This window comes from Mirounga leonina, unplaced genomic scaffold, assembly GCF_011800145.1.
Source record: "Mirounga leonina isolate KUSES-001 unplaced genomic scaffold, KU_Mleo_1.0 Mir_493, whole genome shotgun sequence".
In the NCBI taxonomy this organism is placed as follows: domain Eukaryota; kingdom Metazoa; phylum Chordata; class Mammalia; order Carnivora; family Phocidae; genus Mirounga; species Mirounga leonina.
Window position 1 is genome coordinate 2,181,311 of NW_023270780.1, and position 21,225 is coordinate 2,202,535.

Consider the following 21,225-nt stretch of genomic DNA (forward strand, 5'->3'; position numbering starts at 1 on the left):
ATGTTACCTGTGTTGCGAACTTAAGACTTTCAGCTCTTAAATAAGTTTAGGTGTCACTTGCAAGTAGATAATAGGATAGAACATACTCCTTTTCTTCATGATAATAATATTATAATTGGGTAAATTATTTTGATTGAGGGGACATTTTTCAGACCACATTAGCTGCTCTTCAGGTTAGCCTTGATGTGCCTGCCCCACCCACCCCCACAGCCTATATATGTTACGACTCTATGTATTCCTAATTTTCTACACAGGATGAAACAGGCTGGTCTCCTGGTGTAAAGGGATAGTGTTATTGGCCCTGTGTGGAAAGTTCTTATTTCCAGTTAAAATAATTGAAGTTGTAAAACCAGAGAACCAATAATTGATATTTATTGTACAGAACAGTGAAGGCCATATGCATTAAAGGAGGTGTTTTGCAGTGAATACAGATTCAAACTGAAGAAATCCTCATTGAGATACAATATAAAAATAAACACTGACCAAGAGTTGCAAGGAAGAACTCAACTCAACTTCTGCCCCCCACCCCCCCAATCAAGCTGATACTTTCCACAGGAAAACCTGGTTTCAATTCCTGCTGAATTGTTCAAATGGAAAGGAAAACTAAGTCAGGTAGATACAACACATGGACTGGTTTTTGTACTTTCAGAGAGCCAGACTGAAACTCTACTCAGGCTCACATTTAGAATTCATTTCACACTAAAATTTGTATCTCTAGTCACATAAGCAATACCTGAAGTGAAAAACTTAATTGAGTTAATTGAGTTGGGGAATTTTGTGGGGCTAAACAGGTTTGGGGTAGGAAATGAAAGTTACAATCATTCATTTAATTACTGAATATCTGATATCAGGTCTGGGTTGTCTGTATTAGCTCTCTGACAACCTGTTTCTCTGTAATGGTCATGAAGCATGCTCCATTAAAAAATATTAGCATAATAAATGCTTGACCTTAGCACAACTTGGTGTCTGTCCTCTTTATATTCCCAAACACTAGACTTTATATGAGCATTCTTTTGACACCAAATTGCTCTTCTAAACAGGATTTATCTTAATCTTCTCTTTGCACTCACTATTGAATTGAAAAAATTGAAACTTTTTAGAGATTTGGGTAGAGAGATGGTTGTGTTGAAACAAGACTAATGACTAGGAGGGTAACTGTGAATGAAATGTAGACAAAAATACTCCTAGAACCCTTAAATATAGACAGAATCTATCAATTTATGAAGGAAGTCGAAGATAGGGAACAAGAACATCTGGAGTTTAGATAGACTGTCTGGACTCAGGATGCTGCTATTCAGCAACTGAAATTTATAACTCCCTCAATTCAGAGACATATAGAGTATATCTGGAGGAATCAGGACAGTCATGTGCTAATGGGTGGAAATTCTCATGCTACCTCCCTCCCTTATAAATCATATAACTGAAGGCTGAAGGACATGGTTGAGAGATACATTTTTTTTTTCATTCAGACTTTTGTCCTAATGAATGAGGGAGTAGGATAATGCTAAGAGAGAGTATAGAATATATTTCTGATTCTAGGGCTGTGAGAACCAGGCAATCAAATTTGCAATCTTCTCATTAGGTTAGAAAAGGAAAGAAGAAAAAATCATTAGTGGGACATACAATCCCAGAGACCATCTGCTCCAAAAATCAGTTTTGTTTCCACTGCCCCTTATTCAAAGAGACAGTTATTTCAATAACTACATTACTTAGTAGATTCTGAGAGACAAAGACTGTGAAAACATGTATTTAAGGTAGAAAACAGGGGCGCCTGGCTGGCTCGGTCCGTAGAGTATGTGACTCTTAACCTTGGGGTCATGAGTAAGCCCCATGTTGGGCGTGGAGCCTACTTAAAAAAAAAAAAGATAGAAAACAAATTTTTAAAAACTTAATAAATGGTTTGCTCTATATCTCACTCACATTTTCTGACTGGAGAACTTCAAATCCCACTTAGATATTCCTGCTTATCCAAAAGCACACTGGGTGGAAGTAAACCAAGAAATGAGAAAAAATGATAATTGGGTGTGTGTGGGTTCACCTAGTTTATTCACCTCTGTAGTGGAAAAATAAGGAGAAATAAAGTCTGTTTACAATGGCCAAAGTTTATGGAGAAGCCCTGAAGCTGCTCTCCCCAAATCACAAATCTGATTCAAGAGAAGGAAAAAAATGATGAAAAACATCTCATCACACAAAACTCAGTGTGGTGTCTCTGACAGTCACCAGCCAGCAGGGGAGAAGGAGAAACCCACCCACTGGCTTTAGGATTTATTGAAGGCTGCCAGCACAGCCCAGATCATCTCTGTGGCACTGTGCTTTGTCCCCTCCACTTCAGGGTCCAGTTCTACTAGATCCTTGGCTCGATTCATTGCCACATCATACTTGTCATCTGTCAGAGAGGAGAAGACATTCTCTAGCACGTCAGAGGAGTGGGCTAGCACCAGGAGTGCTAGTGTTCGCTTGTCCATACGCTGAGGGTCATTTACCCACCGCTCTAGGACACTATCTTGAAGTTTTTTGACTAGTCGTTGTTTCTCTGTTGTATTGGTCACTGGATGAGTAGTCATATCAAATAGGAGGAAATTCTGCTTCTCAGTGGTTAGAATACCCTTTTCTACTAGGTTCTTTGCAATTCGCTCTCTTACATTTCTCAGCTGGTACTGTAATTTGAAGGGGTTCCAGGTTTCACCTTTGGGGAAAAAAAACAGAAGACTTGAACAACACTATAAGCCAACTAGACCTAACAAGACATCTACAGAACATTCCACCCTAACAGCAGAATACATATCTTTCTCAAGTGCACATAGAACGTTCTCCAGGATAGACCATATGGTAGGCCATAAAATCAGCCTTAATAAACTTAAAAGGACTGAAAACATCCAAAGTATGCTATCCAACCACAATAGAATTAAATTAGAAATTAACAGACAAAAATCTGGGAAATTAAAAAATATGTGGAAATTAAGCAACCCATTCCTAAATAACCAACTGGTCAAAGAAGAAATCACAGGGAAATTTAAAAAATACTTTGAGTGGCATGAAAATGAAAACACAACAGACCAAAATTATGGGCTGCAGCTTAAAGCAGTGCCAAGAGAGAAATTTATGACCCCAAATGTTAGATTAGAAAAGGAGATGTCAAATCAATAACCTAACTTTCTACCTTAAAAAAGTAGAAAAAGAAGAGCACATTAAGCATGAAGGGAGCAAAAGAAAGGAAACAGTAAAGATTAGAGAGGGGATAGACTGAAACAATGAAAACAATAGAGGAAATCAATAAAATCAAAGTTGAAAAGATCAACAAATTGACAAACCTAGACTGACCAAGAAAAAAGAGAAGACTAAAATTAGGAATGAAAGAGGAAACATCACCACTGACCTTAAAGAAATAAAAAGGGTGGTAAGAGGACACTATAAACAACAGTATGCCAACAAATTAGATAACCTAAAAGAAATGGACAAATTCCTTGAAACACACAAATTATTTAAATTGACTCAAGAAGAAAGAGAAAGTCTGAATAGATCTGTAACAGTAAATAGATTGAATAAGAAATTTAAAACTCCCCCCAAAAAGCGTGGTTAAGATGGGTTATTGGTAATTCTACCAAATGTTTAAAGAATACTACTAATCCTTCACAAACTCTTTCAAAAAAACAGAAAAGGGAACACTTCCTTAAGTATTACTCTGATACCAAAACCAGACAAAGACATCACAAGAAAACTATAGACCAATATCCCTTATGACTATAGGTACAAAAATATTCTACAAAATACTACCAAATAAAATCCAGCAACATATAATAAACACTATGTAACAAAATTAGGTGGGACTTATTCCAGAAATGCAAGGTTGCTTTAATATCCCCAAATCCAATTATGTAACATCATATCAATAGAATGAAAAGCAAAACCAAATGATCATCTCAATCAACACAGAAAAAGTATCTGACAAAATCCAATATACTTACATGATAAAAACACTCAACAAACTAGGAATAGGTAGAACCTTCCTCAACCTGATAGAGGGCATTTACAAAAAACCCACAGCTAGCTTCATACTTAATGGTGAAAGAGTCAGTGTTGTCCTGCTAAGATTAGGTATAAGACAAAGATGCCATTTTCATCACTTCTATTTTTTTTTTTCTGGAGGTTCTAGTCAGGCAATTAGGCAAGAAAAAGAAATAAAAGCATTCAGATCAGACAGGAAGAAGTTAAGCTATTTTTATTTTCAGATGACATGATCTTGTATACAGAAAAATCTAAGGAATCCACTTAAACTATTGCAACAAATAAATTCAGCAAGGTTGCAGGATACAAGATTAATATACAAAAATCAACTGAATTTCTATTCATTAGCAACAAATAATCTGAAAATAAAATTAAGAAAACAATTACATTTATAATAGCATCAAAAAGAACAAAATACTTAGGAATATAACAAAAGTAGTGTAAGATTTGTCACTGAAAATTATAAAATATTATTGAAAGAAATAAAGATTATCTAAATAAATGGAAAGACATCCATGTTCACAGATTGGAAAACTTCATATTATTAAGATAGCAATATTCCCCCAAATTGACCTACAGATTCAATACAATTCCTATTAAAATCCTACCCTGCTTTATTGCAGAAATTGACAAGCTAATTCTATAATTCATATGGAAATGCAAAGACCGAGCATGGCCAAAAAAATCTTGAAAAAGAAGAATCAAGTTGGAGGACTCACAGTTCCCGGTTTCAAAACTACTATAAAACTACAATAATCAAAAAAACAAAACAAAAACCAAACCCTACAATAATCAGGAGAGTGTGGTATTGCATAAGAATAGACATATAGATCAAAAGAAGAGTCCGCAAATAAACCCATATATTTATGGTCAAATGATTTTTTACAATGGTACCAAGATAAATCATGGAGGACAGAACAGTATTAGGACAAATAGTGCCAGGACAACTGTATTTCTATCTTCATGCAAAAGACTGAAGTTGGAGCTCTATCCCATACCATATACAATTAACTCAAAATGGACAACAGACCTAAATGAAATAGACAAAGCTATAATCTCTTAGAAGTAAATGCAGGAATAAATTTTTTTTTTTAAAGATTTTATTTATTTATTTGAGACAGAGAGAATGAGAGACAGAGAGCATGAGCGGGAGGAGGGTCAGAGGGAGAAGCAGACTCCCTGCCGAGCAGGGAGCCCGATGCGGGACTCGATCCCGGGACTCCAGGATCATGACCTGAGCCGAAGGCAGTCGCTTAACCAACTGAGCCACCCAGGCGCCCAGGAATAAATTTTTTAAATAAGATTTTAAAAATTTATTTGAAAGAGAGAGAGCACGTGCGTGCAAGAGAGAGAGATTGAGTGGGAGGGAGAGAGGCAGAGGGAAAGGGAGAAGCAGGCTCCCTGCTGAGCAGGGAGCCCAATGCAGGGCTCAATCCCAGGACCCTGGCATCATGACCTGAGCCGAAGGCAGAGGCTTAACCAACTGAACCATCCAGGCGCCCCAGGAATAAATTTTCATGATGTTGGGTTAAGCAATCATTTCTTAGATATTACACAAGTAATAAAAGAAAAAAAGATTAATTGAAAAGTATTAAAATTGAAAACTTTATCTTTGAAGGACACCATAAAGAAGTGAAAAGACAGAATGGAAGAAAAGTTTTGCAAATCCTGCACATGATGAGATTTGTATCTAGAATATATTTGAAAAGTACAACTCATAGAAAAAAGGTAAACCTCATTAAGAAATAAGTAAAGTATTTGGTTTTTTTTTGTTTTTGTTTTTTTTTTAAGATTTTATTTATTTATTTCACACACAGAGAGAGCAAGAGAGATCACAAGCAGCAGGGGGCAGTGGGAGAGGGAGAAGCAGGCTCCCGGCTGAGCAGGGAGCCCAACATGGGGCTCGATCCCAGGACCCTGGGATCATGACCTGAGCCGAAGGCAGACGCTTAACTGACTGAGCCATCCAGGCACCTCAAAAAATAGGTAAAGTATTTGAATAGACAATTCTCCAAAGAAGATATACAGATGGCCATAAGTACATAAAGATGGCCAACAACATTAGAATTAGGAAAATCCAAATAAAAGTCACAATGATATAACACTACATATTCATTAGGATAGATAAAGCAGAGTATAACAAGTACTGATGAGAATGTAGAAGAATGAAAACTCATACATTGGGGGCACCTGGGTGGCTCAGTCGTTAAGCGTCTGCCTTAGGCTCAGGTCATGATCCCAGGGTCCTGGGATCGAGCCCCGCATCGGGCTCCCTGCTCTGCAGGAAGCCTGCTTCTTCCTCTCCCACTCCCCCTGCTTGTGTTCCTGCTCTTGCTGTCTCTCTCTCTGTCAAATAAATAAATCTTTAAAAAAAAAAAAAAGAAAACTCATACATTGGTGTGGAAATATAAAATGGTGTAGCCACTTTGAAAAACTGGCCCCATCCCTGTCCTTAAGATGTTTAAAGTCTAGTATGGGGTAATAGTGGGGAGACAAAAATAATATTTGAAGTGGGCCCTAATGACAAACTCAAACTGGACATAGATGATAAGGTTCTTTAAATTATTAATCACTGAGGTATGACATCAGGGATGATGACAGAGTAGGAAGTGCCAGACATTCCTCTCTTCACCTAGACAACAATTATACTAGAACCTAGAATCTTTTTTTTTTTTTTAAACTAGGCTCCAGGGGCGCCTGGGTGGCTCAGTCGGTTAAGCATCCACCTTTGACTCAGGTCATGATCCCAGAGTCCTGGGATCAAGTCCCACATTGGGCTCCCTGCTCGTCAGGGAATCTCCTTCTCCCTCTGCCCCTCCCCTTGGTTGTGAGCATTCTCTTTCTCTCAAATAAATAAATAAATAAAATCTTTAGTAGTTTTTCTTCCCCTTTCCTTAAAACAAACAAACAGGGCGCCTCCTCCACTCCCCCTGCTTGTGTTCCCTCTCTCGCTGTGTCTGTCTCTGTCAAATAAATAAATAAAATCTTAAAAAACCAACCAACCAACCAACCAACCAACCAACCCAGGAAGACAGAAGTGAGTCTTTACATACAAGGGATCCTCAGTAATATTATCAGCAGATTTCTCATCAAAAAATTTGGAAGCCTGAAGGCAGTGGGCTGATATATTCAAAGATATAAAAGGAAAAAAAACCTGTCAAATGAGAATTCTATACCCAGAAAAACTGTCCTTCAAAAATGACTCATACTTCCCAACTTCAAAACTTACTATAAACTATAGTAAGTAAAACAGTATGGTATTGGCATAGGACAAACATAGATCAAAGCAACAGAGCAGAGAGCCCAGAAATAAATCCTCGCATCTATGATCAACTGATTTTCAACAAGGCTAATAAGACTATTTAATGGGGAAAGGGCAGTCTTTTCATGGATATGAGACCAAAAGTGCAGGCAACAAAAGAAAAAATAGATAAACTGGATTTCATCAAAATTAAGAACTTTTGTGCATCCAGGATTACCATCAAAAAAGTTGAAAAGACAACCTACAGAATGGGAGAAAATATTGGTAAATAATGATGGATCTGATAAGGGATTAATATCCAGAAAATATAAAGAACTTCTAAAACTCAACAGCAATAACAATAGGGAGCCAACAGAGTGGCTCAGTTGGTTAAGCATCTACCTTTGGCCCAGGTCATAATCTCAGGGTCCTGGGATCGAGTCCTGTGTTGGGCTCCCTGCTCAGTGGGGAGTCTGCTTCTCCCTCTCCCTCTGTGTATTTGCTAGCTCTCTCTCAAATAAATAAATAACTAAATATTCAGATAAATAAAATCTTCAAACAAAAACAGTAACAACAGAACCTAATTAAAAAAATGGGCAAAGAACTTGAATAAACATTTTTCCAAAGAAGATATACAAATGGCCAATAACCTATGAAAAGATGCTCATCACTGGTCATTAGGGAAACACAAATGAAAACAACAATGAGATATCCCTTCATGCCTACTAGGGGAGCTAATAATTAAAAACAAAATAAAACAAAAAATAGAACAAGTGTTGATGACAATGTAGAGAAACTAGAAAGCTCATGCATGGCTGGTGAGAGTGTAAAAGGGTGTAGCCTGTACAGGAAGTAGTTTTATGGTTTCTCAAAACATAGCACTATCATATGACCCAGCAATTCTACTCCTAGCTATATATCCAAAAGAATGGAAAGCAGGGACTTGAACAGATATCTGTATACTAATGTTCATAGCAGCATTATCCACAATAGCTAAAAGGTGGAAACAACCCAAGTGTCCATCAACAAATGAATAAAAAAAAAAAGGGTAGATCTGAACAATGGAATATAATTTGGCCATAAAAAGGAATGAGATTTTGATATATGCTACAACATGAGCAGACCTTGGAAACATTATGCTTAATGCAATAGGACAGATATAGAAGGACAAATATTGTATGATTCCACTTATATGAGTTACCTAGTACAGGCAAATTCATAAAGACAAGTAGAAAAGAGGTTGCCAGAGAATAGGAGGGTGGGAAGAAAGAATATTTGGGATGATGAGAAAGCTTTGGGTATAGAGAGAGGTGATGGTTACATAACACCTTGAATGTATTTAATGTCACTGAATTATACATTTATGAATGGTTAAGACAATAAAGATTATGTTATGCATATTTTACAATTAAAAAAGTTAACTATATAAATTAAAACACATCCACAAAAAACACATCTGTGAATGTTCATAGCAGCATTATTCATAATAGCCTAAAAGTGGAAATAATCCAAATGTCTACCAACTGATGAATCAATAAATAAATGTGGTACATCTATACAATGAAATATTATTTAGTGATAAAAAGGAGTCAAGGTAAAAATGGGGAAGTTCTAATAAGATTGGTGGATTTTATCAATGTCAATATCCTGTGGGTCATATTATACTAAAGTTTTGTAAAAGGTTATCACTGGGGGATCCGGGCAATGTATAAGGGATCTCTCGGTATTATTTCTTACAACTGCATGTAAATCTACAAATATCTCAGTAAAAATTTCCATTAAAAAAATTGTCCCAGAAGGTAACACTGGCTGTGATCTCAAAGTGTCCTGCTTTCTCCTAAAATTTTATACCACAGATCTACTTACTTATATTAAAGTTTTTGAACTTGCCCTTAAAAAAAAAAAAGAGGATGAAGTACTGGAACATGCTAAAACACGGATGAACCTTAAAAATATTATATCTTGGGGCGCCTGGGTGGCTCAGTCGTTAAGCGTCTGTCTTCGGCTCAGGTCATGATCCCAGGGTCCTGGGATCGAGTCCTGCATCGGGCTCCCTGCTCCGCGGGAAGCCTGCTTCTCCCTCTCCCACTCCCCCTGCTTGTTCCTGCTCTCACTATGTCTCTCTCTGTCAAATAAATAAATAAAATCTTAAAAAAAAAAAAATTATATCTTAAGCCAGTTACACAAAATGTACATTTCATTTATATGAAATATCTAGAATAAGCAAATCTATAGAGACAGAATGTAGATTAGTGGTTGCCTAGAGCTGGGCAGGAGGCTTGGAAAAAACTGCTAATTAGTATGGGGTTTATTTTTGGGGTGATGAAAATGTTCTAAATTTAGATTGTGATGATGGTTGCACAATTGTGTGAATATACTAAAATCCATTTAATTGTGTACTTTCCATGGGTCAACTGTATGGTGTATGAATTATATATCAATAAAGATGTTAAACATTTTTCTTGTGAAGAATATTTTTAGAGAACTTATAGGGTGGGGTGGCAGAAGTAAGATGAAACCTTGGAAAACTTTATGTATTGATTAACCATGCCTTTTCTGTCCCTCTTTAATACATTTAAACAGTGAACCATGTATTTCTTACCCAGCAGCTTTAATTCCTGTACTCCTATTCTTGAACTAGTAGCATAAAGATTACAAAGTGTGGGATTTTTGAACCATTTGAGCCATTTTACCTGTGAGTAGCTCTATCCATGTCTGGACGGTTTCTGTGGGTTCAGTTGCTTTGATGTGTTTGAGAGTTTCATCCAGTAAAACATCCCCTGTTGGGCTATCTGACTTTAGCAGTACCTTTAAAAGAAGAATCAAGGGACCCTAGTTCATTTACTTAATTCAAATTAAAATCTTTCAGTATACCATATATGTATTATTGGTTAAGTGTTGTAGGAAATGCAAAGCAACTTAGTATACTGTTCCTTTCCTCAAGAAATTTAAAATTTAGTATGGGATAATAGTAAGGAGACAAAAATAACATTTGAAGTGGACCCTAGCGACAAACTGGATATAAATGATCATGGAAAAAATACGCAATAATAAGTCTTTGGGTCTGCAAAACCAACTTTTAAAAAAATATATTTGAGAGAGAGTGAGAGAGAAAATGCGCAGGGGGGAGAGGCAGAGGGAGAGAGAAAAGTAGACTCCCTGCTGAGCAGAGAGCCTGATGCGGGACTTGATCCCAGGACCCTGGGATCATGACCTGAGCCAAAGGCAGACGCTTAACCAACTGAACCACCCAGGCGCCCTGGAAAACCAATTTGTGAAATAATAAATATAGGAAAGTCAGGAAAGGAACCAGTTTTGGAGAAAAGTTGATAGGTTTGATTTTAACTGATAAGGGATAGCCAAGTTGAAATGCCTACTCAATAGTTAAATAGGGTAGAAAAAGAAGGCCTAGGATTTGATAGGTTAATATCATGGAGGTGACAGATGAAGCTGTAAGGTAAATGATAGCTCCAAAAGGACAGGAAGTTATGCAAAAGGATACAAACTGAGACTTAGATGTTAAGGAATGAAGTACAAGAAATAGGGTACAGCCAGAGAAGCAAGAAAATGTAATATAACAAAGGCCAAGAATGGAGAAAATTTCAAGTAGGAGGAGGTGGTCAAAAATGTCAAATGCCACATATAGCTTAAAAGAGAAAAATAAAGACAAAAGAGAGGGTGGTGATGGAGCACCTGGCTGGTTCAGTTGATAGAGCATGTGTCTTTTTTTTTTTTTTAAGATTTTATTTATTTACTTGAGAGGGAGGGATAGCAAGAGAGCACGAGTGGGGTGGAGGGTTACAGAGAGAGGGAGAAGTAGGCTCCTGGCTGAGCAGAGAACCCGATGCGGGGCTCGATCCCAGGACCCCAGGATCATGACCCGAGCGGAAGGCAGACGCTTAACAACTGAGCCACCCAGGCGCAGCCCCCCTTTTTTTTTTAAGATTTTATTTATTTGACAAAGAGAGACACAGGGAGAGAGGGAACACTAGTAGGGGGAGTGGGAGAGGGAGAAGGAGGCTTCCCGCTGAGCAGGGAGCTGGATGTGGGACTCAGTCCCAGGACCCTGAGATCATGACCTGAGTGGAAGGAAGACGCTTAAAGACTGAGCCATGAAGGCACCCCTCACTTTTAAAAATATTTTATTTATTTATTTGACACAGAGAGAGAGAGAGAGTGAGCGAGCATAAGGAGGGGGAGCGGCAGACGGAAAGGCAGAAGCAGGCGCCAGATGAGCAGGAAGCCTGACGCAGAGCTCCATCCCAGGTCCCCAGGATCATGACCTGAGCCAAAGGCAGACGCTTAACTGACTGAGCCACCCAGGTGCTCAGAGCATGTGACTCTTGATCTCAGGATTGAGTTCAAGCCCTACACTGGGCACAGAGCCTGCTGGTGATACCTAAAGAATGTAGTTTTGGTAGAGTTCTGAGTATGACAGTGAAGTTATGAGTGGAAAAAATAAATAGTAAAAAATGGAGACAGAAGTATAGCTCATATGGTGGACCCGACTTGCTGTAAATGGAAGGAGAAAAATCTAATGGTTATTTGAGCATGACTAGAGTTAAACAAAGACTCACCTGACCCATGTGTTTGCCCCCCTACTATATAACACTCTATTTCATAATGTTATATAGAGGGAGTAATAACAGCATCCTAAAGTGATTTTTCTGCATAAAAAAGACAAAACCATAACCTTCTTAAAACTCTTTAGATGATGGATATTTGAATTTCTCCCTCTGCTATAGGTTAATTAAAACTGTTAGACAATGGAACAACTGAGTCAGTGATATTTATCTTGTCTCACTACTCAGATCTTCCCATTCCCCCCAGGGGCACCTGGATGGCTCAGTTGGTTAAGCATCTGACTCTTGATATTAGCTCAGGTCTTGATCTCAGGGTCATGAGTTAAAGCCCCTTGAAAAAAAAAAAAAACAAAAAACTTCCCATTCCTCCAGAATGGAGCATTGGTATCTGCCCTTTCATAAGTTAGGAGGATGTCCACAGAGGTGCTGTACCTTTCTGTCCAGTAGTCGCTTCTTACGCATCGTGGGGGGTTCCAGATAGATTCGACCCCGCATGGCCAGCTCTATCAGGATACCCCCTCGCAGGCCAGATGATATGCAGTCATTCCAGAAAGATGTGTAACCCTAGAGAAGGCAAAAGAGGAGAGAAAGAATTTTTTTTTTTTTTTAAGCAGAACATTATTATATTTGAATACACAACTTCTATACAACCAAAAAGTAAAACATCACAGTAAAATGGTGGTGAGAACACATGGTATTTCTTTTGCAATGCATGGTTAACATCCTTAGTCATAAATGACCTTTTAGAAATCAGTAACAAAAACACTAATATTCTGAGAGAAATGAAAAAGAAAACACAGAGGAAAATGAAATAACAAGTGACTAGTAAGGTTTAAGGACATATGAAGATGACAAGCCATTTTTTTTGTAATACCACATTTTCAAAGATTAAAACATTGAAATGTAATGTTTGTACTGTTTAAGAAAACAGAAGTCTCATAAACAAACACTGGGAGACAAGACTGACAAGGACAATCTATACCATTTGGGGAAAATTTCTACTTTTGACTCAGAATATAAATTTTGGATATACTTAATTCCAATAAGGTGGAAATACTAGGACTATTTTCAACAAATTAGAGAAATTAAAAATAATTTCTATATAAAGCATGTAACTGCCTAGAAAATTTGTAGCTAATATATGGGTCCAAAAGACTACTAGCATAACAATTTGTTCATCAATATACCCCAAAAGGATACACACAAAACTCCATTAACAGTAGATAATGTCGGGAAGTAGAATTAGGAGGGGGAAAAAAGCATTTAAGAAGTAAAAATAATATCCTTCACAAATTTCTGTGCTTTTTGAAATCTGGAAAAAGGTAATTTTTTTATCAATCAATTTTAAATTTACCCTGTAATAAGTGAAAATTATAAATATGTTCACTATATTTATACTTATGGAAACACTGAAATGAAGCCTTGCCATCACACCATCCTGAGCTTCTCTGTTGAAATAACATCTCCACCATTCAAGCTCCTGAGATTTAGTCCAATGTCAATAACGAAAACAGTCAACATGCCTGGTTACAATTCCCTCCAAGGACACTCTTTAGGTAACTTTCAAACTTGAGCTTTCTCGGTCCAGTTTTTCTGATCTGTGAGGAGTATCCACTCCAACACATGAAACAGAAGTCTCCATACAGTATGAAGACCGTCTTTTGGATTTAAAGATGGTGGCAGAAGCAACAGCATAAGTTTTCTGTTTAGTCATCACAATAATTTCACCAAGGGGTATCCTGGGACCAGAGACTGGAGGTGAAGAACACTTGAATGAATAATACTGCCAATGAGAGGTATTTGAAATTTTAAAGATATTTCAAAAGAACATTTAAACAACAAAAGGGAATTTTAAAAATACAACCAATCTGTGCCTCTCTGTATCCTTGCCTATTGACATCTTGGGAGTATTGGGCTGTTATATCAAATTTTGTATTCCCAGTGGCCATTATGAATAGTTTGTGAGTGATCACAAAGAATGTGTGATTTAGAGACTCTAGTACAGCAGAGAATTATACATACTGAAACAGTATTGTGGGATCCAAGAAAAGAATATGGGAGAAGATGGGATTTGAGATGTACATGAAGAAGAGATTTATAGATAACCTGAGGACAGCTAACATCAGGAACATTCCTCATGCTATGGACTTCCTTAATCTAAGTCTTAACTGGGAACCACAGGAGATGATAGTTCCATGAAAACACACTTCTGCCCTCTTTGTTTGGAATTGCAAGAATTGGTATCACCAGACCTCTCGTTGAGAAAGAATGTTCTGAAAGTGTTATGGACTTGCAGCAAGCACCTTAAGGATGGTTCACTGCGTTGTGATTCATTTCATGTCATATTACATGAACTCAAAGCATAGAATAAGAGAACAGAATCTCTCTTTAATCCCCTTAATCTAAACCCCCTAAATAAGGTTTTCTGTCTGACTTCCAGCTCTTTGTGAATTCTCATGGTTCAGTTGTTTGTTGATAACTGGCATGTCAAATTTTAATTTTTGAAAAGAATTTTGGCTTCTTGGAAATGTTTCCATGACACCCTAAATTTCAGAGTAGAATATAAATAAGTAGAAAAATGTATAAACCATTTGAGCCTTTTACTCCTCCAAGACATGTTTTCTTTGCAAGGTATTTTGATGGGTGGTGTGGTAGAAACCCAGCTCTGCCACTGACTAGTTAAGTGCCTTGGGTATGTTATTTAACCATTTTCAAGTGCAATATCCTCATCTGTAAAACAAGAACACTAATATCTATCCTTCTAAGTTGGCTGTGAGGAATAAGTTAGATGTTACATGTAAGAAGGCGTTTAGTAGAGTGCCTGGCATATAGTAGGCACTTAAATACTAGTTTCCCTTCCCTAGGAGCTATACAAAGATGTAAAAGAAATACCCACTGTCTTAAGGAACAAACAAATCTAACTGGAAATACCACACAAATGTGAGGAAAATTCTGTGATAATATAAATTTTAAATAAAAGCTCAACTGAAAAAGTAGCAGAAGACAGGCAAAAATGACTAAGTTTGGTTTAGATGATAGCTTTTCAAATTACAAATTCTTTTTGGGATAGTCAAACTTTTATGGGACTTGAACTGGAGTTTGAAGAATAGGTTGAATTTTTCAGAAAAGGGAGGGTTTTCCAGATGAAGATGAAGGAAATCACCCAAATTCTACTATTTTTCAAAAGGGCATTCTAAGCAAAAGTATAAAGGAAAGAGACATCAAATATGTTTAGAGATCTAACTCAAGGATGTGAGATCACGTTGGTTGGGGCCAGGCTGTGGAAAGTCTTGATGTTCTGAACTTTTACTGAAAGGCAATATTGAATCCTGAAGGTTCTGGGCAAGGAGTTACGATTAACACAAGATGACCCGTCAGAGTTATTAGAACTGTTCAACACTCTAGCCATCTTTGGGTGTAGCACTCACTCTCATGGAAGAGAAGCTGGATGAGACGTTGGCAGGGAAGTTCTAGCATGGCTTTAAAGTATCACCTTTAATGGTTACTATATAAATCACTATTTAAAAAAACTTTTTAAATTTACTTTTTACTTTTTAATTTTTTAAAAACAAGCTCCATGCTGAATCGTGGAGCTTGAACTCATGACCCCAAGATCAAGGGCCTCATGCTCCACCAACTGTGCCAGTCACGTGCTCCATAAATCACTATGAATAGTAGTAATGTCTAATATTTATTGGATACTTACTATGTAGACTTGTGTTCAGCTTTTTTGCATGCACTATCTGATCACATCTTCACAACAACCATATAAGGGAGGTACTACTATCCATATTTTAAAGATAAGGAAACTAATGGAGGTTCTGTGACATGACAGGGGTTAGTTACAAAGCTAAAGAGTGGCAAAGAATTAAAAAAAATTTTTTTTAATTCCACTTTTCCTCTTTATTGGTTTAGAAGTTATGCAATCTCTTTACTTTAGGAAAGTTATCCTCGAAATTTTAACATGCATGACAGTTAATTTAAAATTAATACAAAATTTAATTATTTTGAAATGAATCAATATTTAACCACTCTTTTAGTTGACCAATATTTTATCTTTTTTTACCTCACATGTTAGACATTATTATTAGCATTAGCACTATTATTTTATACAGGTAGCACTTACTTAGATTTACTCAGATGCTTACCAATGTCTTTGCTCACCATTCCTACCTGCATCTTAGACCTCCTTTCTGATACCATTTTCCTTTTTCCTAAAGCAGAATTTCCTTAAGTGAAAGTCTTTTGGAGGCCAACTATTTTATCTGAAAGGTCTTTATTTCAACATTATTTTTTAAACATAGTTTCTCTGGACATAACATTCTAGGTTGACAGTTTTCTCATATCACACTGAAGATATTAAGCCCTCCTCTTTCAGCTTCCATTGTTGCAGTGAGAAATGTATCATTCTTATTGATTGTGGTCACTTGTAGGTGATTTCTCTTTTTTTCTTAGGTCCCTTAAGATCTTCTCTCTTGGTGCTTTGTAGTTTGACTATGGCATGACTGTGTGTGAATTTACTTATTCTGTTTGGCATATGCTTCCTGTATCTGCAGGTCCATTTCTTATTTTTCAAAAATTCTCACTTCTTATCTCTAAGAATTTTAGCTCTCCTCCATTTTCTTTATTTTTTTCTTCTGGGACGTCAATCTTCCTTATTCTAACCCCCATGTCTTTTAATCTCTTTTATATTTTCCATTTCCTTTACCTCTAAATTGCTTTCTAAAGGCTTATTTCATATCTGGTTTCCAATTTACTCTCTCCATCTGTAACTAATATGCTAAACTAACCATGAGATTTTGATTTCAACTTTGATTTTTTCATTTCTAAAAGTTTTAAGCAGTTATTTTTCATATTTGCTTCATTATTTGTGATCATTTCTTTTTGTTGTTCATTTTGTGATTCTTTTATTTAAAATGTCATAGATATTTTATGTTGTCTGATCATTTTAATATATGAGGTCCACGAATCTTTGTGATTTCTGCTGAGTCTTTCTCATGGGTATTTGATTCTTTGTATGTTTAATATTTGATTAAGAAGTGGCCCAGTTTTTTTGTGAATCTGTGAGATCCTGAAGGCCTAAATTAAAGATGTCTTCTTTCAGAGAGGAAGATCTGTATTTGCTTCTGCTGAGAGTCAGGCATGAAGGGACTGGGGGACTGCCACACAACTGGGATCACATTTATTTTTTTTAAAGATTTTAAGTAATCTCTACACCCAACGAGGGGCTCAAACTCACAACCCCAAGATCAAGAGTTGCATGTTCCACTGACTGAGCCAGCTAGGCGTCCTCAACTGGGACCACATTTAAACCTAGCTTCCCCATTTCTTCTCAACTCTGAGGTTTATTCCTGAGTGTCCATTTCCTGGATCTCAGGACTGATTTGATAATTTGTCCCAGAGCAATCTGGTTTTCATGTTTGTTTATTGCTCACCTCTAGGATTTTAAGTTTGGTGTTTGTTGGGGACCCTGAAGATTTTTTTTTTTTTTTAAAGATTTTCTTTATTTATTTGAGAGAGAGAATGAGAGAGAGAGAGCACAAGACGGGGGAGCGGGAGAGGGAGAAGCAGATTCCCTGCTGAGCAGGGAGCCCGATGCGGGACTCGATCCCGGGACTCCAGGATCATGACCTGAGCCGAAGGCAGTCGCTTAACCAACTGAGCCACCCAGGCACCCGACCCCGAAGATTTCTTAATTTCCAAAGGTCCAACAGTACTTTAGAAATTATGTTTATTCAAGACTTAATATCTGACCACTATACTGCCAGAGATAGAGGTCTTCTAATTCCAGTTTTCCCATTACAGCCAGGATGATCTTTATGCTCAGATCTAATAATGATATAACTCTCTTCCCCTCTATTTAAAAATCTTTGCAATGCTTCTCCCAGTCAAGTCCAAATTCCTTAGTATAACACTCGAGCCAAGAGGCTACTCACTGGTCTCTCCCTGGCCTCTTTCCCCTAGAACACTATGCTCAGCTTTCCAGAACTATTTTTTTTTAATAAAGATTTTATTTATTTATTTGACAGAGACACAGCGAGAGAGGGAACACAAGTAGGGGGAGTGGGAGAGGGAGAAGCAGGCTTCCCGCGGAGCACGGAGCCCAAGGGGCTTGATCCCAGGACCCTGAGATCACGACCTGAGCCGAAGGCAGACGCTTAATGACTGAGCCACCCAGATGTCCCTCCTTTAATAAAGATTTTAAAATTTATTTTATTAGTAATATCTAAACCCAATGTGAAGCTCAGACTCACAACCCCGAGATCAAGAACTGCATGCTTCTCAGACTGAACCAGCCAGGCGCCCCCAGAACTATTTTAAGTACTCTTAATATATCATTTTTACCTACTGGCCTTTGTACACATTGCTCTCTGTCCAGAAGAACCAGTACCCTTCTTCCCCCAATTCCCCCTTGTTCTTAAGGACTGTGTAGAGGGAGGCGCCTGGGTGGCTCAGGTCATGATCCTGGAGTCACTGGATCGAGTCCCGCATCAGGCTCCCTGCTCGGCAGGGAGTCTGCTTCTCCCTCTGACCCTCCCCTCTCTCATGTGCTCTCTCTCATTCTCTCTCTCTCAAATAAAAAAAAAAATAAAAAGAATCTTAAAAAAAAAAAAGGACTGTGTACAGGGATCACATCTCCCATGTACCTTCTCTAACAATGTCTTTCCTTCTACTCCACCCTCAAGGTTAGGTTCCCCACCTGGGTGTGCCTATATATACTTATCCCTTATCATTAATCACACTGTAATCAGCTGCCCTCAGTAGACTCTAAATTCCTTAAGGAGAGAGTACTGGACTAATACATAGTATTTCTCAATGTTTCTTCACAGCATAAATTTATGATTGAAAGTAAATATGTTAACCTGGCAAAAGCTCAGTTTGAACCATATACATCCCTAAACCTATCCATATTTCCTGTGGACCTGATCTTAGATTCAAAGCTGGGATCAGTTCTGCCTCTACCTGCCTCTTTAAGGAGGGAGCAGACTTTTTAAAAGATTAATCCTTGGTTTTATGCAACTCAGCTGCCTAATTAAGGTTAAACTATAACTTTCTTCAGGATACATAATTTATTTAGGCATAACTTATATAATCTTGGTGATTTTATAAATCTCAACAGGTGTGCAAACACATCTGCCAGTATTAAAGCAATTAGAGGAAACTAATTTGTTTGTTTTTTCATTTCTTCTTGACCATGTTACTTCTGTTACAGTAACAGTGATGTCAGATTGTCAACAGAACTGTAAATGAGAAGCACTGTAAATAAAGAAACAATGAAGAGCAGGATGTAGAAATTATGTTTTTTAGTATCATTCCCATCATAGCATCTAATGTAAAACTACCCAAATGGGTTTTTTTTAAACTTTCTTTTTATTGAGTCAAGCATCATAATAGAAAAAAGCTTAAAAATACACATGTGGAGTTTAAAGAAATAGTTATAATTATAAGGTCCATATTCTTCTAAATAAATATATCCAGCTGTACTGGTGAATTCTCAAAACATCTATAATAAAGATTCTTTGTTAAAGGGCCAATGCTTTACTATGCAGGATGATCTAGCACATGCATACTGAAGTTCACCATTCAGGGCACCTGGGTGGCTCAGTTGTTAAGAGCTCAGGTCATGATCCCAGGTCCTAGGATCGAGCCCCGCATCCCCTGCATCAGGCTCCCTGCTCACTGGGAAGCCTGCTTCTCCCCCTCCCACTCCCCCTGCTTGTGTTCCCTCTCTCACTGTGTCTCTCTCTGTCAAATAAATAAGTAAAATCTTTAAAAAAAAAGATATTTAAAAAAAATAAAGTTCACCATTCAGTCATTAAATGTAGTTACCAAAGGCTATACACACGAGGGAAAAGAGAAAGAGGAAAATTTTAGGATCTACTAAAACAAATGGAATCGCACATTGCCTCATGACCAACAGAGAATCTTGAAGACTTGGCAGAATGAGATCTTTGAATAGTGAACTTTGTCTTAATTAGAAGTGTAATAAATGATTGTAAAAAAAGAAAGGAAAAAAGATCTTATTATAGAAATGGATAACTTACAAAGTGAAAGTTTATCCGGAGGGGATAAGTCTAGTGTGTACTTTCTAGATTTTATGTACATATTCTATCTTTATTATTATTTACAGAAACAAGATCATACTGAGTGGCAACTTTTTCAGTTAACCATTATTTTGGCTATCTTCCCACATGAGTAAATACAGATCTACCTCATTCATCGTAATGGCTACATAGTATTGCACTTTAGATGTACTATAATTTATCTATTCAAGACTTTACTGGTGTACATTTGCTTAAAATTTTTTGTCATTACCAACAAAATGCTATGAAGACATACTCATTGTGTGTTCTTCCTAGAAGAAATTTTGGGGTCAAAGATTATACATAGTTACATTTTTTAAAAAAGAGTTATTTATTTATTTGAGAGAGAGACGCACGGGCATGGTGGTGGGGGGTGGTGAGGGGCAGAGGGACAGAAGGAGAGGGAGAGAAAGTCCTAAGCAGACTCCCCACTGAGCCAGGAGTGTGACTTGGGGCTCCATCCCAGGATCCCGAGATCACAACCTGAGCTAAAACCAAGAGTTGGATGCTTAACATACTGCGCCACCCAGGTGCCCCACATATTTACACTTTTGATAATGTCATTTTGTTCTTATAAAAGGTAGGGCAATGAGATGTCTTTTTTTTTTTTAGATTTTATTTGAGAGAGAGAGAGAGAGAGAAAGCACAAGCAGGGGGAAGGGCAGAGGGAGAAGTAGACTCCCCGCTGAGTGGGGAACCCGACACGGGGCTTGATTCCAGGACCCCAAGATCATGATCTGAGCTGAAGACAGATGCTTAACAGACTGAGCCACCCAGGCACCCCAGGCAATCAGACTTTAATAAATTCAGACAGTCAACATTTTATGCTGAATTTCTATCTAGTCAAGTATTCTTTATTCGAACTTCCTTAAAGACACGCCTTAAAACAACTCTGAAAGTTAAAGATTTTAAAGTTGCCTGCTTGGGATAAAAAGGACAGAAAACAAAAAAACTTAAAGCATCATTAAAAACTATGCTAACAAGGAGTTTTAAAAATAATGTTAGAAAAATTCTTATGTAGGGGCGCCTGGCTGGCTCAGTTGGTGGAATATGCGACTCTTGATCTTGGGGCTGTAAATTCGAGCTCAATGTTGGGTGTAGAGATTATTTAAAAATAAATTTTTTTTAAAAAAAGAGAGAAAACAAAAAAAGAAAAATCTTATGATAAAGTTTAATGAAAAACAGCCAAATACATAATTGTATATTCAAGATTATCACAATTACGTAAAATACCTTACTTTAAAAAATAAGGCTGCTTTAAAAAATGGTTTTCTAATTTTTCCAAGTTACATACACTGACAAAACATCATTT

At 37.3% G+C, this 21,225-nt stretch overlaps 1 protein-coding gene across 1 annotated transcript in view; it reads right to left on the reverse strand.

Annotated features, from left to right (window-relative positions):
* Positions 1-355: 355 nt before the first annotated feature.
* GOLPH3L (golgi phosphoprotein 3 like) overlaps positions 356-21,225 on the reverse strand; it is a 42,047-nt gene continuing 21,177 nt past the window's right edge. The window contains exons 3-5 of the mRNA XM_034989953.1: positions 12,262-12,393; positions 9,940-10,054; positions 356-2,686 (exon numbers count right to left, since the gene is read on the reverse strand). Of these exons, the coding sequence (XP_034845844.1) occupies positions 2,259-2,686; positions 9,940-10,054; positions 12,262-12,393 (675 nt within the window). The 3' untranslated portion in view covers positions 356-2,258. The remainder of the gene's footprint in view (positions 2,687-9,939; positions 10,055-12,261; positions 12,394-21,225) is intronic.